The sequence below is a fragment of the Canis aureus genome, chromosome 12 (assembly GCF_053574225.1).
Source record: "Canis aureus isolate CA01 chromosome 12, VMU_Caureus_v.1.0, whole genome shotgun sequence".
Lineage (NCBI taxonomy): Eukaryota > Metazoa > Chordata > Mammalia > Carnivora > Canidae > Canis > Canis aureus.
In genome coordinates, this window is record NC_135622.1 from 53,638,198 (window position 1) to 53,657,169 (window position 18,972).

General features: G+C 36.4%; 1 protein-coding gene across 3 annotated transcripts in view; it reads left to right on the top strand.

Moving 5' to 3' along the window:
* NBAS (NBAS subunit of NRZ tethering complex) overlaps positions 1-18,972 on the top strand; it is a 317,777-nt gene that overhangs the window by 2,038 nt on the left and 296,767 nt on the right. For all 3 annotated transcript variants that reach the window (XR_013349722.1, XM_077844073.1, XM_077844072.1), the window contains exons 2-6: positions 594-648; positions 2,186-2,222; positions 4,527-4,604; positions 4,958-5,005; positions 9,892-9,935. Coding sequence is in view for 2 of the 3 variants with exons in the window: in XM_077844073.1 (XP_077700199.1) it covers positions 594-648; positions 2,186-2,222; positions 4,527-4,604; positions 4,958-5,005; positions 9,892-9,935 (262 nt within the window). In the remaining variant the exon portion in view is untranslated. The remainder of the gene's footprint in view (positions 1-593; positions 649-2,185; positions 2,223-4,526; positions 4,605-4,957; positions 5,006-9,891; positions 9,936-18,972) is intronic.

The window sequence follows — 18,972 nt, forward strand, 5'->3', positions numbered from 1 at the left end:
CTATGTCCGCGCTCCTCTCTTAACAGCACATCAGGACATCTTATTCATTATTTGTAGTGCCTGCAATTGTTGAGCTTAGTTTTTAATCTATACTTAGGAACTATTTAATATAGATACCAGTTGGATATGAGTATGTGTGTTAGTAGCATTTTCTCTGTGGATGTACAACAAATACTCAGGTTTGCCTCCAGGTATGAGTTTATTGATCCATATGAACAGTTTTCCTGCAAGAAAAACTTATTTTAGGCCTCTGTGACCCACCCAAGTAGACTGCTGACCTGGCAACGAATATATGGGTCTTTGTCCTTGACAGCTTCTGTCTTTGGACTGGTGTTTTGATGTTTGGTGTTTGAGTTTCCACCTTCAATCCTTGTCCTTCCCTGCAAAATTTGACCTGACAAATGCCTGTAACTCTACCGTGCTTACTTTTGCCCTCACTGTTTTCAGTCCTGCTTCTACTTTTGTTTCTAAACAGTGGTTTTTAAATGCTGGCAACTTGTACCCTGCACTGGGTATTAGCAAAGAAATAGAACTTTACGTATTGTGTATTACTAGAAAATTCTCAAATGTAATATTCATTTTTCCAATTACAGTCTAGAGGCAACCGAAAACATGGTGCATCTTTTATCATCACAAAAGCAATTAGAGGTAAGTATAGCTTATTTATTTTTCTCCATATAATGATACAGTTAAATAACTTTTTCCATCTTATTTATGACTTTACTGTTTTAGGAATTTTAAAATGTTCTTTAGACTTACAGAGCCTGATAAAAGTGAATAGCATACATGAGTTTAATTGTATTAAATTATATACGTAATTTTATTAAATATATGTATATATTTATATATGATATATGGATATATATGTATAATCTTAATTATGATGTGTACATATGAGATATGTAGCTCTATATGTGTATATACAATTTATGTGTTATGTATGTATAAGCACACTTTTGTAATGCAGCTTAAAGTATGGCTTAAGTTTAACCATTATGGAAGTGTTCTAGAAGAAATGAAAATCAAACTCAATATGAGTCTCAGAGTCTGGACATTGAAAGTGAAAAGACTGTGACAGGCTTTCTAAGTGGTTTATGTGATGTTCCAGCGACACTGGTCAGAGTTATTCAGATAAAAAATTTGATTAACCAGAGCATTCATGAAACTCCTGAGCGTTTGCATACGGGCGCACAGTATCTGAGTAAGGCTTGAGCACTGTCTGCATTAAACGGGTGCTCTGAGAACTTGATGTATATTTATTGATTTAATCCTTTACTAGACCAGCAAGGCAGGTGCTGTTATGACTTCATGTTTTTAAGTGAGGACCCTTGTCCAAGGTCATTCATTTGGAATTTGACTGCATGTCTTTCTGGCACCAAAGCTCATCCTTGTAATAGTGGTGAATTTGAGTTACTTACACAGAAAGGAATTCAGTTTCAAAGGAGTTGACTACTTGAAATTAACTATAATTTTATCTTATGTTACAAGCACTAGCATATTTCAGTTTTCATTGTGACAAATGTTTTGAACTTTTCATGATTTAGTAAATATACACAAGTAATAAAATTACTTGTGGTGTGATGGTACATCCCTTCTTGGGGCATAGAACTGGTGAGATTTTCCTGTTGATGATTCTTCTGTTGAGGCCGGACACTTCTTCCTGTAATTGATGTTGAGTGGTACTGCTCCCCCTTCTGCCTCCCAGCTCTACCTAAGTGAGGTGTCCCTTTATTTTCAGTGTGTTAGAGATTTTGTTTCTTCTGGACTTCTGCATTTTAGATATTATTTTAAATCTTTGTTATAAAGTATAAAATAGTATCTTAATTTTTATATGAATATTTTGGTTTTAAAGGGTGATTATTATGACTTCTCCATGGTTTTATTAAAGCCTCTTTGGTGAAATTTAACCTCCCAAACCACACTTCCCACATTTCCTTTTTGTACTGTCAGGAAATGCTTCACCAAAGTTTTGAGTAACACAAACTCGGGACTTACTATACACAAATATATGATCTTATAAAAGTTACAGTGTGTATTGGATTATATTCTTTTAAGAATTTTGTTCTCCGTATTTTGTAATGATTCAGTCTGCAGTATATTTTAGATTTATCATCACCGAAGCTAATTTGAAAACAATTCCTAAAGAATAGCTGATTCTTATTTGGTTTTGCTATTTTTATTACAGATCGTTTATTATTTTTACGTCAATACATCTGGTATAGGTAAGTGTCCGTTCAGAGAACAGTGTGAATGTTAAAAACAAATACTTATGACTTAAGTTTTCAGAATTCAGTCCCAGATTGTGGTACAGATGCTGACATTTAGGTGAATGAAATAGACCTTTTCAAATAGTTGATATACTGACAAGATCTCTCAGTTGACTGAAGGTAATTTTTGGTTTTTAGTCATTATTCAGAATATCTCAGGACGACTGTTGCTTTCTTTGAGTGTTCTCAGCCTTCTCTTGAATGCCCACATGATGGATCTGTAGCTTGAGGATCTTTTGAAAAACAATTTTGTTCTTATGGTGTCAAAACTCTTGTGGCCAATATTCAGTTGCTGTGCATCAGGGAAGGTCTTTAAATTTCAGTTCTTGGGTATTTTTAATTCTTTTTGACTGTTAAGTCTGTTCTTAGGCATGGTGCAAGTGTTCAGCCTTAAAAAGAACAAGGAAATGATCATTCTGACAAAGAATATAGTTCTGCTTTTAGACAGGTGTATAGGGATTGTTTTACAGACTTATTTAACAGAGTGCTTTTTCCTTAGGGACATCTAATCTTAAAAGCTCCAGAGATAATAGTTTTATAAAGGAGACCTTTGGCTCTTCTCTAGGATTAGCTCCGATGTTTTTCTGCTTTGTGTGTGTGTGTGTGTGTGTGTGTGTGTCTATGTGTGTATAAATTCAATTTCTTATTTAATTTTATCTTGCTTTTGGGTGTGTGTACATAGGGAGGGTAATGAGATGAGAGCTGAGGGAGAGGCAGGGATAGGGGTGGGTATTTAAGAGATGAGCTGTTTTTCCTGTGCTCACTGGGTGGCCTAGGTTGCTAGCCTTGAACATCTTAGGGAAGTGTGGGCAAAAATATGTCCTCATGTGTCAGTGCACCATGAAGTGATTATTTAATCTTCTCAATGATATGTTACTTTCATAAGTAACAAAATTAACTGCAGAAAGTTCAGTTTTGCTCTTGAGTTCATGGTAATTAAACTTACAGGCTTTGGGGTCAATATTTGTTTCAAGTGGCTTTTTCTTTTAGAGTTTTTTTCTTTTAATTATGAAGTATTATAAATAGACTGAGAAGTATAGACACTAAGTCTGAACATGTTTATTATAGTATTATCTCTGTGTGAGTTAGGCGGTTGTTGCTGTCTGGTTCAGATAGCCTTCTCTCTCTTTTTATGCAAAATGTTGTAACTCATCGTCCCCCTCCCCCCATCCCCAGAGGAAATGATCCTCCTCAGGTTGATGTTTGTTATAATATTTCTGTAACTTCCATGGTATAAAATATTTTGTGTTTTAGAAATGAACACAAATATGCTGAATGTATATTACTGATACTTTTATCCTACATTTTTGTTTTCTAATTTCCATAGTGTATTTTTCTCTTGTGTGTATTTTTATTTTTTTTCCCCCAACAGCTTGTTTTCTCTATTCTTTTCCATCTATTTTCTTGATTTCCTCCTGTGTTATTCTGGATTGGTTGTATCTGCTTGTGCTCTGACAGTGAATCCTTTCCTCCTGTCTTTTGTAAATGATGTTATTGTGAGCCTGTGCTTGGCTGTCCTTGCACCACTTGGGTGAAGTGAAATTGTAGTCTGCTCTTACATGTGGTCAAGGTTTGGGGTTTTGCTTTTTCATAGGGGATTTCATTCCCTTTCCCCCACAGACTGAATTTCAGACAGAGATGACATTCCTGAATGCCCCCCAACCCCGGTGAGGTTTGTCTGGTCCTCCTTTCACTGAGAGCAGTCTTGCCATGGGTGGGTACTGGCCCTTACAGGGAGTAAGGAGCTCCCTTCTGGCTCCTGTTCTTTCTGTGCCCTGCAGCTTATTTCCAGTCCCAGGTGTTACCCCTTGTTTTGAGTTCTTGTACCTGTATCCAGTTTTAACTTTAAGTTCCCTTTTCATTTCTAGTACTTGGAGATTTCTTTCTTTCCTGTGAGTTTAGTTGTATACTAGAATTAGTTTTTGTTAGAGGTGAATCAGATTTTCTAGGTGTGGATGGCAGGAAGGGTTTCTTACAAGCTCACTCTGCTGTTACTGGCAACCTTGATACCTTTTCCTTAGGACACAGAATTTATATCTGAGCATACCACTGTGTTTTTCTGGAAGAAAAGATGTGTGTGGTCAAATTTCACATAACCAATTAGTAGCTTTGAGTTTTGGGTTTCCCAGTTTATTCAAATTTTATGTCTTAATGAAAAACATCCTGTCTTGCTATAACTATATATGCTACTTATAATACTTATTTGCTTATATGTGTCTTTGATGATTAAATTTTAAGTTAGCTAATATGTTGTTTCAGCCCTGTGCCTTTTTTGCTCCCTGATGGACTGGTTCGCTTGGTTAATAAACAGATAAACTGGCATTTGGTACTTGCAAGGTAAGGTGTTAAACATTTATGTATTTCTCTGTTAGGATTAGCATCTAAATTCCATTACAGATATTAATTTTGGTGTCCTTTTGGCCTGTAGTGTTGATTTTTTTTTTTAATATTATATTTCAATTGCCTTTGTCACATATTACTGATACCTTTTAAATGTATTAGTTCAACTATATTGAATCATTTTTATGTATGCTTTGGTACCTTGATATTCCTATTTAATTTTAAGGTCAAAAGTTGGATGACTGAAGATGTGAATACATTTAAAGATAATTTTAACTTCTTAAAATCTTCTTGTTGAAGACTGCTACAACTATTTATATAGAATTTTTTTTCTTTCTTTCCTATAAAAGCAATGGAAAACTTTTGGCTGCTGTTCAAGATCAGTGTGTGGAGATCAGGTAATTGTTAATATTATTCATATTTAAAATTTCCCTTGAGAAAATTTTATTTGATTTATGGGAACTAATATTTTTGAAGAGGCATATTTAAAGGGGTTTGACCCACATAATTCTGTGAGGTGCCAGACACCAACTTATGCCAATTACAGGACTAAGTATATTTTGTCAGAGTAGCACAGTCTGCTTCTCCAGATCACTTTGCTGTCATCTGAGAAATTTTACTTTTTTAGTAGACAAGGCGTGTCTTCAGAACTCTGGAAGTCACCCTTGTTTGACTGGTTACTGCACAGTCAGCTAAAACAAATGCTTATGAAAGTATTAAAAAAAAGTAGGGGCTACTTTGCTTTGTTGGCATAAAGCTGTAGATGGAATATGGGTCTACAGAAGACAGAGATTCCATATTACTTGAGACCAGTGATATTCTCTGTCATCTTGAGCTATTCAGTGGTATTCTCTACACATCTAGAAGGCTTCTCTAAGATGGGATATCCATGTACTTTTTTTAAAGTAATATTTTTGTTGTGAAAGAAATAGCTACAGTAGCAACTAAGGAAAACTAGTGTTTTTTTTTTTTTTTTTTAAAGATTTTTCTTATTTACTCATGAGAGAGAGAGAGAGAGAGAGGCAGAGACATAGGCAGAGGGAGAAGCAGGCTCCCTGCGAGGAGCCTGATGTGAGACTCGATCCCGGGACCCCAGGATCACAAGCTGAGCCAAAGGCAGATGCTTAACCACTAAGCAACCCAGGTACCCCGAAACTAGTTAGCTACAGCAGACTAAACATGTTGCACTACATCAGACTAAACATGTTGCACTGTTTCCTTAAGACCTGACTCTTGGTTTTTAAAAAATAAGCAATGAGCCCAAAATTTCAGGGTGCCTAGATACTAGCCAAAACTTTTTTTCTGACACCTCATTATTCTTGATTAAATATAGGATAATTCAGTTGTTATCACACTGGTTTTAGCTTTCCGTTGTGTAATTTCTTTCTTTTTCCAGTTTCCAAACAGAACAGGACCCTTCAACTTTTGAGGGTGTAGAGAGAGTGTTTGCTTTCACTGGGGTATCAACTTCAGATGCAGAAGCTTTGTTTTGAAATCCTTCTTAAAATCTTCAGAATGGAGATGATGGGCAATAATGACAGCCTTCCATAACCACATTACTTAATTTGGCCAGAATTTGATAGGCAGGTCCTTCTCTTTTTCTACAGCATCCGTAAACATCAAGCTGGCACAATTCTTTAACTGCCATTGTTCATAGGAGTGGGTGAGAGCTTGGTATTCCATTTATTGCAGTAATGTGAAATGTATCTTTTTGAGAAATGTGCTTATGGTGTGACTTTATAAATAGCAGTTAATCGTCAAAATTTCCATCTTTATCCCATGAAATGAGAACATCAGTGGAATGATTTTAGGTGTTAGGATCAGAACATGTATATGGGAATGGGATTGATATTTAGATCTGTGAAGAAGAGTTTGACCAAGTGCTTCTGGAACTTATTAATAAAATTTTTGATGAAGAGAACAAAAAATTGCTTTTATAAAAGGATTTGCTACTGGATTGTTAGAGGGTAGAATATGTCTAAAACTTGTACACGTATCCAGCTCTAGGAGTTCACTCCTGTATTCGAGATTAAGTAGTGAGGGAAAATTTCTAGGCAATGGTAGTCATGCTCATCAAGATCTTATTCATCTGGTGTGTAATTTGCAAAAGCTTTTGTTAACGTTAGTATATCTAAGGACTCTTACATGGTAAAGTATGAATTCCACCAGGAAGCCTTTCAGGAACATAATCCATATGGACCTCCCACCCCCATCCCTGGTTATGTGCCAGTCCTTTATGCTCCTGAAATAATCAACACACTATTATACTTAGGGATAGGATAATACTAACGGTGTTGGACATTCTTGTAAGGGCTTAATGTGTTAATTCATTTAATCTGTGAGGTAGGTCTTCTTATTTCCCTCCATTTTAGAAATGAGGAAGCTGGCATTGCTTGAGGATTTGAAATTTGCCATTCTAGCTTCAGTGTTCCTGCTTTTAACCACTAATCTATAGTACCTTTTGATCATGTTGTCTAGCTGTATATACTTGTATGTTTACATGTGGGTTTCCCTGGGTATAGTTAGGACTACTGCTCTGCACAACTCCAGGGTTGTCATTTACTTAAAACTCAGTGTGAGTGGGGGCACCTGGGTGACTCAGTAGTTAAGCATCAGCCTTCGGCTCAGGTTATGATCTCAGGGTCCTGGGATTGAGCCCTACAATGGGCTCTCTGCTAGCGGGGGGTCTGCTTTTCCAACTCCCTCTGTGCACACACTCCCTTTCAAATAAGCAAACAAAAAATCCTTAAAAATTCAATGTGAGTGGGATCTGGTGTCTGCAGGAAGCAATGCTGTCCTTTTTCCCTAGCAGTTTATTAAAGATTTTATTTAGAGAAAGAGAGAGGGGGGAATGGACAGAGGGAAAGGGACAGAGATTCTCAAGGAGACTTCATGCTGAGTGTGGAGCCTAACGTGGGCTTGATCCTACGACCCTGAGATCATGACCTCTTGAACAGAAATCAGGAGTCAGATACTTAACCTACTGAGCCACCCAGCTGCCTCTCCCTAGTAGTTTATATTTCCTTGAACATAATAGGTGTTTAGTTGATGTTTGATAAGTGAGTAAGGTGTTTGCAAGTGGCATACATGAAGCTGACTTTGGCAGGTGTTACAGGGCCTAGTCCACTGACTTGCTCAGAGTTGGCAATCTTTTCCTCTTGCTGAATTAATACAAAATGTGTGCATCTAGTAACCTGTAACGAAGAGTGTTTGAGCCAAGATGTGGAATGGTCAGGGGGAAAAAAAAAAAAAAAGGCAGGGTAGATCCTCAAAGTAAACCCTATGAACAGTGGCTGTGCCTGAATGTTTAAGAGCTTCTTTGTTCTCACTATTCCCATTTATTTTTTGTGCTGTGGTAAAGAACACATACAATGCAAGATTGGCTCCAGTAGTGGTATAGTAGGCATCTGGTATTTGGTAAATATTTGTTGATTGTATTAGAATATGAAAGATCACTCTGGTGTCTAGGGTCACTATTCAATTCTTGGGAGCAGTCCTAAATAGGAAATATTTTTTGAGGAGAAAAAAATGAAAAGCTTGAAACACATGTCAGTTTTAGTTCAGAGACAGCCCTGCCTTTTGCAAGATTGTATTAGGGCTGCCGTTTGCCAGTATGTTGGTAGCAAGTGGCAGATGACCAGTTATTTGCTCTAATATGGCAAATCTAACCTGCTTGTGTGTGGGGGCTCACGTGGCTAAAAAGAGACTTGTGAATTGCTACTTTAATTTGTAGTTTGGCAGTAATTACGTTTTATAAGTGGCTAATAATGTATTTCTTTTTTCCCTAAATGGTGAAGTAACAATTTCTAATGGTTATAGGCTGTTACAAATATGGGAACTAAATAGAAACCATCACAGAACACAACAAAAAGCATTAAAATGAGGGACTCACAGAAAAAGGCACCTTCCCCCAAATTTGCTCAAGTGAATATATTTAAGAAGTTTTGACAAAACCAAATTTATGCCCCCTTCCCTTCCCCAGTAAAAGAGCAGCTATTATTTGTGATGATATTAAGGGTGAAAATAATGAACACTGACTTAGGTCTAGTTCTTGCTAATTTATATGTAATGTCTTTAATCCTTTCCTAAGCTATGAAGTTGCTATTACCCATCCCATTATATTGGGAGGAAATAAAACTCCTATTGAATATTTTGTCCAGGTTTCCCAGATGAGTTGAAATCAGGTCAGCATCACTTCAAAGACCATGTTCTTTATGCTGTATTCCACTTGGAGGCTGAATAGTCAATTTCTTGAAATTTATTACCATATTTATAATTGGCTTTTGTCATATTTTAATAAACATTAGTCTTTAAAATTTGCTTTAATTTCTATATTAGAAAAGAGTTAAATATTCGAGAGAAGAACTGCAAATTACCTGTGGGTCCGCCAAAATGTTGTATGTTCTTTGCACCTTTTCTGTATGTGTATGTGTGGGTGTGATCTTTATTCTAACAATACATTCTATTTGATACCTATTTTCTTATAACTTATGGGAAGATGTTCATAATAATTTCCAAATCACATATAGTAATTGCATAATATTTTATTGAGTGCATTAGCAAAATCTAATCTTATACTGGGTGTATTTTTCTCTTTCATAAAATAGGCTGCATAAATTTCCATGAGATCTCTGTGTATCTGTAATTATTTCCCAGGGATAACTTTATTACAGAAGTTGAATTGCCAGATCAAATTACTATGGGCATTAAAGTTTTTTGATAATTGTTACTAAATTATTTCCTAGAAGGTTTACCAATTTTCATTTCTGAACATATAATAATTATACTACGTTGGTATATATTTCAAGATCACAGATTTTAAATAGGTCTCTAGTAACAAATATGGTTTAAAGCTATTTGTTTTATTAAAGCAAGACTTTTTTCCCTAAGTGATTTAAACTTTGCAATATGATACAGACCATGGTTCTTGACCCATATCAATCTGTAGAGCTTTAAAAAAATATTGTTGCTTGGGCCCCATTCCATATTTGCTGGATCAGAACCTTTGGGGAGGGACCATGTATCTGTATTGTATTAAAAACCATGCTTAATTGAACTTTTGCTTATATCCTTGTATTCTGAGTGTAGCTCCCCGTTTCTGGTGAAATAAGATTGAAAGAAAATGTCATCAATGAAAACGTCTTATTTGAGCACAAATCCACATCTGAGAGGACTAGTGGTGTTGCGCAGACAAGTTGTCTACTTTATCGTTTTTGTGGACTTTCATAGTATGATGAAATAGTGTTATGGGGAAACTTGGTTTAATTTTACGCCTATTTTGCAGGTCTGCAAAAGATGATTTTACGTCTATTATTGGGAAATGTCAAGGTAAGAGTTTCCAAAATATTGAAAAAGTGAAAATTTCAAATTTTCAACCATTAACAGTATTCCTAAAAAGTCAGAATAGATATTAAATATTAACAAGGTTTGTTTGACTTTATTAAAATAATTTTAAAACCTCTTAAATTGATTTACTGCCTTAAATGTTTTGCTTTGTCCATTTTGGACATTTTGAAGAGATTTGAAATTGAGACTTAAAATTCTGCACCGGTTTTGGGATAAAGTCTTTGTGTCTCTAGTCTTTTTTTTTTTTTTTTTCTTTTCATCTTTTTACCCAATGTGGGGCTTGAACTCATGACTCAGATCTAGTTTTATGCTCTACTGACTGAGCCAGTCAGGTGGCTCTAGTCTTTTATTTTGAATTCAATGCAAAAAAAAAAAAAAAATTCAGAGTTGATTAGATATAGACTAGCAAAAAAAAAAAAAAGTCTAGGATTTGATCATTCTTCTGTATTCAGCACAGATTACTATCATTAGTATATATTGTATATAATTATATATATGTATATGTCATATACATATACATTTCATGGGGTACTGGGGCTATGACCATGAGCAAAAAGGCATGGTTCTCTTGAGGTATATAGACACTGAGAACATAATTACTAATTTTGACAAATCTGATGAAGGAAAAATACAGAGTAGACTAAATGTTTAACCAGGGCTGTGAGAGGAGATTGTTGAGAAAAAGTGACTTTGGAAAGCAGCCTAAGGGATGAATAGAAGTTAGGAGAAGCCAGGGGTGTGTTTCTGACTGTAGGAGCAGGTAGGAAAAGACAGAGGAACCCATACAGGAAGAAAATAATTAAGGGGATGCTTTCGGTAAATGCAACTATTCTGTGTGTTTTACTTAGGGACCTGCAGTCCATCTGTTGTAGGCATCCTAATGATGGTAATCATGGTGGTTGTAATGATGACAGACATTTATGGTGTCCTTACTGTGTACCACTGTATTTAGTGCTTTGCATGCATTTTCTCATTTAATTGGAAGAACGCAGTATGCATATTTTATCTCAAAGTAGTGTTAGGGTAAGATGATAAATCTTCAACAGTGAGAGTGAGGAGAAGGAAAACATTGATAGTTTTGAAATCTGCAATATGATATGATGGTAATGCAGAGGATTTCCCTCAACTTCCCTGTGGAAATGCTGGTCTTCAGCTCCTTGTCAGATGTGACATTAGTGAGTGGCTCAGGGTGAGTTTCCTTTTCTCATTTTTGGTCACCCACATGTGTTCAGAAAATTAAAGATCAGACGTTTGAAAGATGTTTTCAGTTTTATGAATAGTGATACTCTATTAGTAGGTCAGAATTGCTCTACCTCTATAATTCCATACATGATAGTGGGTAAGGTAGTAATAGAGTTCTTTATGGAGTTGTCTGTATGCATAGTATGCATAACCTAAAAGCAAATGTAAAACTGCCTATTTTGTTAATGTAAATTTAACCTCTTCTTGTAATCTGTTCCTTGGCTTTGTCCCCTGGATTGTCAGTGATCCAATTGCCTGTATATACCAAGCCAAGAATCAACACATTTTCTCATTCTTCTTCCTTCTCTTTTTTCTTTCTTTGACAAATATTAAGCTGCTAGTATGTGCTTGGCACTCTGCTAGGCGCTGTGTATAGAATGAGGAGTAAGCGCTAGGTAACCTTGGTTTAAGGGTTTGCAGTCTGTCAGGGAAGAAAAATAATTCACTGCAACTGTACTGAGTGGCACAATGGGGAAGCGTTGCCTTTGCCCTGGTGTCTCGCCTCTGCTTTTGCACTTCTGCCATCACAGCCCTAGCTCAGGCTTTTAACATTTTAACTTTGTTTTTTATACAACAGTCTCCTGACCAGGTTTTCTTCTCTTTGCCTCTCAATGATCCACAATTCACACTGCTTGCCAAATGATTACTGTTAAATGGAAATGCCATCAAGTTATCCTTCAGATCTGGCTCCCTGCTTTCTAGAAATGTGACCTTGGACAAGTTACCTTAGTCTCTGAGCCTCAATTATCTGTAATGGCATAATGTTATAGATGGGGTTGTGGAAAAAAATATGAGCTAATCTATGTAAAGCTCTTAGTATAATGTCGGATACATACTAAGTACTTAGGAGACCTTAAGCTTTTATCACTGCCACCACCACTAGTGCAGTTACTCTGCCTAGAATCTATCAGTTGTTCCCTACTGACTATAGGTAGAATCCTGCTAATTTTTCGGACCTTCCAGTCTGTCTGTCCCTGACAATCCCCCTGTCAGACATTCTGTGTTCTAGTACAAAGCAGCTCATGCTTTTCCAGGCCCATCGTGCTTTTCATGCCTTGGTACTGATAGTTCTTTTTGCTTAGAAGCTCCACTTTTATATTTAATTAATGGGTCTTGCATATTTTAGTTCAGGCTTTGGGTCTTTTGGGGAACCTTTCCTCCCTGCCTGCTTCCTCATCATTTGTACATCTTTCTTAATGTTTTCCTAGGACTTGTTTGTACATGTATCCCCACACTCAGGCTAATGTACTCTCCCTCCCCGCCCCCTTAATTGCTGATTTGCTTATCTGATTCCCAGTTAGATTGTAAATTCTTTGAAGGCAGGCCTCCCATCTTACTCAACTTTTTTTGTTCCCGATGTCCAGCATGATGTCTCACACATGTTGGCACATAATTCTTCATCCTATTCAGTGGGTAGTGATACTTAGGAACTATTACAATGATTTTTATGAGTTTGTGTCTGAACAAAGTATATTTGCATATTTCCTGTGAGTTAATTTTAGAAATTCATGACTGTATATATAGATTTATAATAGCTTGCATATACATATATAAAATCATGGATGATTATCATGGTATTCATGGTTTTGATTCCTCATGCACACAAATATGTATACATACCACAAACGATAGATAAGAGACCCTGTTAGCTTAGTATCTTGTTGAGAAATATATAGTATTTGTGTATTTCTAAAGCTTGGAGCTCTAGCATTTTCTGAACTTACTTTCTTTCTTTTTTTTTTTTTTTTTTTTTTGAACTTACTTTCGATAATAGTTTCCTCACCAATGCTTATTAAAGTAGACCAGATCTGGCTTACATAATGTGTAAAGATCAAGAAATTCCTGGAATAATTTAGGGATGGGTATTCGGTTACCTTTTCCCCAGTGCTGTGCTTCTGTTGGGTGAGGGTTTGGGGAGCCCACTGTGAGCTGCTGAGAAGCACGTTCAGAATGTTAGAGTGATTCAGACCTGCAGGGCCCTTTTGAGCTATGACATTAGATATCCACACTTAGTATGTAAACTGAGAAATCTGCAAGTTAACATGAAAATGGGAAGCTTAACCCTCTATTTCACACAAATTATAACATTTTTTAGAGGTTTTACTGTGTATAGTTAATGTGGCAGCATGGATGGGATAATAATGCTTTGAGAACTAATGTTTTATTTTGTTGGCTTCCGAATGTGTGAATTTATGACCTTAATGCTGCATTAATGGCTTCTTTCCATTTCATATAATTTGATCTAATGATCATTTGCTTATTATCTGACTCATCTTTATGGGAATAACTCTCATATGCTGAATGATTTTTCCTGTGTAAGCTTGGAGAAAAGGAGCCAAAGTGGTGTTAATGCATTTTTGAAACTATATATTGCACAGTCTGCAAACTGAAATAGGAGCTATTTGGTTCCATTCTGATATTTTTCAATTATTGCTTTATAAAATAGATGTCATTTGAGAATGTTTTAAATGAGGTTGCAACTTGTGTTGGCTGTGTTTGCTAGGCCATAAATACTAGTTTTCTCTTTTTGTCCTGAATAGTGACCTAAATAATAGCACATAGAATTAGAAATTAGATGTTTTTTTTAGAGCTATACTATGTTAATCAAGAGATTTTTCTCATATTTTCTGATTTTGAGATACCATAAATTAGAGCTTCTGGTGCTAAGGAGCAGATTTTATTGTAAGTATGCTGAGATCCCAGCAACCTGCTGGTGGGCCCCTTGACAGCCCAAGCTCAGATACTGTCTTTTGTATTTCTGTATTTCTAAAATTGACTTGATATTTTCCAGAACATTTTTGTTGAGATTCTCTATATATTCTTTTTCTTTGAATTCCCAAATGTGCTTTAATAGCTGTTTTGAAGTCTTTGCTTATTCTTTAATTTGTATCATTTCTGGGTATATTTCTATTGGATAAGTTTTCCCATGATTATGGAAATTTTCCTGCCTCATATATCTAATGTTAAAAAATTTTTTTGTTTAATTTATGATCAATTGATTTTATTTAATTCTTCATTTAAATTCAATTTAGTTGACATATAGTGTAGTATTACTGGGGTAGGATTTAGTGATTCATCAGTCACATATAACACCCACTGCTCTTAATTAATTTTTTTATTTAAAAACATTTTTTAAGTAGGCTCCATGCCTAGCATGGAGGCCAAAACTGGGCTTGAACTCATGACTCTGAGCTGGGATCAAGACTCAGATGACTGAGTCACCTGGGCATCCCTTTTTGTGTTTTATTTATTTATTTTTTCTAACACTGTATGCTCAACATTATGGAGCTGAGTTAGTAAGTTTTGTTCTCTTCCCTAATTGAGTATTGAGTTTTGTTCTGGGATGTGGATAATTTCTTTGGGGATCAGCTTAATCTTTTAAGGTTTGTTCTTAAGTGTTACATGATTTAGAATTGCTTTTACTTTGGGGTTAGATTAGTCCTATTTTAAGGTGGGGTCTTTCTGGGATTGCTTATGAGAGCTCTGAGTGTTCATTGACATCTCTCTACCCTGATGGGGTGGAACTCCAATGTTCCCACATCCTCTCCAAGTTCCAAACAACTCCAGTTGTTTTCCCCAGTAGCCATCTGTTCTGGGTCCTGCAGAATCTATGCGTGTATGTGTGTGTGTCTTTGTGTATATATGTATGTATGTGTATGTCCCAAGACCCAGGTTTCATCTCTGCAGATTTTTACAGCTCCATCTCTGCCTTGCTTCCTCTGGAATGCTGCCTGTCTTATTTCTTTTATGGTGGGAGATGTAGACTGAGACTAGTTACCTTTTTTTTTTTTTTTTTTTTTAAAATAACAAAAGCAGTACATACGTGTAACAAATTCAAACAGTACAAAAAACAGAAAAAGTAAAAAATTTTTTTCGGTTTACATTTTTCATAGGAAATTATATTAATGATTTAATATAAAACCTTCTTTGTTTATATGAAGCTGTATATACATGGATCAACTTTTTTCTTTAACAAAAATGAGATTATCTTGTATAGTTTGTTCTCCAGCTTGCTCTCCCTCTGAAGGTGTTGATAGCTTTCCTAGTTGGTGTATACAAATTTATTTCAGTCTTTTAAATGTAGCCACAGCACTCTATTGTAAGAATGTGAACCACATGGTTCTTTATCTATTCCACTCTTGTTGGAGGTTTAGGTTGTTCACAGTGGCTTGTTTTCTTCTCTTTTCTCTTTTTCTTACTCAACTCGTCCTTCTCCTGAGCACCCCATTAACTGCTCCCCTCCCGCCCCCCGCACCAGCCCCTGGCACTGGAAATGATGTTCTGTTGGTCTCTGGGTATAGTATTCAAAATAGCTACTACTATAATTCTTTCCAGAAAGTTACACCTATTTATACAACTATGAAAAAGGAATGAAAAAAAAAAAAAAAGAAAAAAAAAGAAAAAGGAATGCTTGAAGCTGTTTCTTTTCTCCACTGTCAGCACCATATGTTACCTATTTAAAAAAATATTCATTAGGTTCACAGGCAAAGGAAAAAAAAATCTAATTTTCAGTTTGCATATTTTTAGTTAGTAGGTAGAGCATACATTAAGTGGCTATTTTTATGTTTACTTTTTGGTGAATTGTTAGATCCAATCCTTTTGCCATACATTACTCTTAGATTACTTTACTTTTTCTTATTGATGTGATAGTATGAATGCTAACCCTTGGTCATATGTATTGCAAATATTTTCACCCAGTCTGTTTCCTTTTAAATTTGTTTTGGTGTACTTTTTGTGTTTATTTTTGTCCACAGAACTTTTTTTTTTGTTTATAATTTTTTGTAATTGCGTTTGTTGCTTTTTTTTTCAAGATTTCTCTTCATGGTTATACTTTTCATTCCAGGAGTATAACATTTTTCTCATGTCTTTACCAACACTGTTATTTCAAACATTCAAATATTTACCTTCTCGGCAAGTCTCTCTCTCTCTCTTTTTTAAAGATCCTATTTATTCGTTTGAAAGAGAGTGAGAGAGAGCACAAGCTGGGGAAGGGACAGAAGGGGAAGCTGACTCCCTGCCAAGCAGGGAGCCCAACACGGGATGTGGGGCTCGATCCCAGGACCCTGAGATCATGATCTGAGCTGAAGACAGGTACTTAATATACCAATCCACCCAGTTGCCCCACAGGAGATTGTTCATTCAACCTTTCATCTTGCACATGAGGGAGCTGCACCTTGGTGATCTCCCCAAGGTTGTACCCTTCATTTTATGGCAACACTGAGAATAGAACCCAGTGTATCTTGCTTCTTAATCTTTCACTGTTTCTCTTTCTAATCTGAGCACTGATCTAGAGTGATTGCCTTTTACACCACCAGAGTGCTGGGCATCTCTTATGAACAGAATGGGCCCAGCACCTGGCATTTTGGAATTTATAGTTCATTGAATAGACAGATGATAAAAAGTAGACAAACACATGTATAATTGTTTGGGATAAGATATGTGAAGATAAGGAAGTGAAATCGTTGGACAGTGGGGAACAATGGGACCTTGAGGCTGCATAGACAGGATGGCCAGAGAACACATCCTGGAGGAAGTGATCTGTATCACTGAAATATTTGAGAAATTGAAAAAATCAACACCTGAAAGATGAAAAGGAGCCAGGAAAGGATTCAGAGAAGGGGGCCCTAGGCTGAGAAAGCAGCACAGACAAAAGCGCCAAGTGGGAAAGAACTTGGCAACCACTGGTTGAAGGGGCCACAACTGATGCAAGATATGAGTGAGAAGAAAGGGTCTCACTCTGAACATGGCAAGTGTCAGATTGCAGGCTAACTTTACCAGCAGCTTTTCTGAATACTTTTCAGACAACCCCATTGACACTTGCTTTGTAAAAATCTGGACTGTTCATTCCTCTCCAAAACCACATAGTCAGCTGGAAAAATCTGGTGATAAAAGTCTTTGTTTTTACATTGTTATGTGAAATCTTATTTTGTAATGAAAACATATCTTTAGCTGGGTCAAAACACATGGTGGGTTTCCTGGAGCTACTGGTTATGACTAGAAGTAATAGTGAAAACAAATCCCTTTCAGATGGAACTTGTTTTAGATAAAGAATGTGGTGTATAAATCTATTTATCCTATCAAAATGAAATAAGAGGAAAAGAACCTGTTATCACAGGTAGAACAGTAATGGAAAAATATTTCTGTGTTTCTTTAGCATGTGAATATTTTTCAGGGCATTAAATTGTCCTCAAGCTGGTGTTTGTGTAGCATCTGTGTGTAGGCAGGTCTTGTATTCTTATGTTGTTTATTATTTTGTGCCTGTGTTTACTTCCAAGTGTGATTTTTTTTATAGCTTTATAAAGACAGAGAACTGATCTTTTTCTTTTATTCTCATTAAAAAAATTCTTTCCTAGAGTATATATATATATATATATATTTTTAGTCTTTAATGAATCCTCCTGTGTTCAAGGGCCCTGTTGGATTTTTTTGTATGCTTCTTGCCTGTCGATAAATAGTCAAACTAAAGAAACTCATTGATGTCTGGTATTCTTTCTTCATATACAGAACATCTGTTATGTGTATTACAGAGATTAAAGGGAAGTCTGAATTCTATGGTATCTCATCTAGATGGAAAGAAAACTTTAGTTATGTAATTCATGTTTAATTGGTAGTCTCTGAGGGATGGTAAACTCTTTCCGTTACCTTGCCCTGTTAATATAGATTTTTCTGAAAGACTTAGTCTTCACTCATTAGTGAAACACTAATCACTTTCTGTTCCAGTTTCTAGGATGGTGGTGTTAAATAGGACATTGTAGATTTTACGGAGCTCAGATACTCGGGGGAAACAGTCATGTAAACAACCTAATAGGTTGTGATAAATGCTATGGAAGAGTTTTGTACAGCATATTTGGGGGCACAGAAAGGAGAGCAGTCAGCTTCTAAGAGTGCCAAGGAAGGAGGAGGTACCCCTTTGTTACCACAGTGGTTGTAACAAAAGAAAACCATTTGAAGAGTACAGAAGAACATTCTAGGAAGAGGCAGCAGTGTGTATGAAAGCCTGGAGTATGCATGATTTGCTTATTTGCCAGGTGATTGTATTGTTGATGGCTTATTAGCTGTGTGGTGGAGGAAGTGGTGGGAGGTGACCCTGGAAGCCTGTGATGGAACCCTTTGTCAGGGGCCTTCCGTGTGTGTGGAGGATTGTGGCCCTGCTTCTCTTGGAAATGGAGAACCACACAGCTGCAGGATGTGTCTGTTCCTTCTTTTAGAAAGATCTCTTTGGAGATTATGGAGGAAGGATTGGGGGAAAAAAGAAACTGAAGGGAGGAGACCAATTAGGAGGCTGTTGGGAGAGGCTCAGCAAGAGATTAGTGCAGCTTGAACTGAGGCATTCTAGTGGCCAGAGAGGAGAGAGAATTTAATGAATCTCAGAAACACCCCGAGGTGATTCTGAGGCTCAGTCCAGACTGAGAGCCAGTTGTGTGGTAGTGAGATGCTTACCGTTTGGGAAGGCGGGACACTAGGTTTTGGGTTTTCTTTGCTCTTGACTTACCTTGTCAGTCCCCTAATCATTTGGAATCCCTGCTGATAAAGGGAGGGCACTGGTCCTACCAGTCTTTTCAGTTCTGGGCTTCTAATGAGGGGATAGTGAAGCAAGCAAAACATCAAAAACCTCAAATCTATCAGTTTAGAGTTTCACGGTCTCTCTCTCTCTCTCTCTCTCTCTCTCTTTTATTTTACTGAAAAAACTCAGAAAAGAGGCATATGTTGGAATGTTAAGGCTGATTATTTAAATGTTATAATTGTAGGACTGAATAGGATAGTAGTTGATTCACCT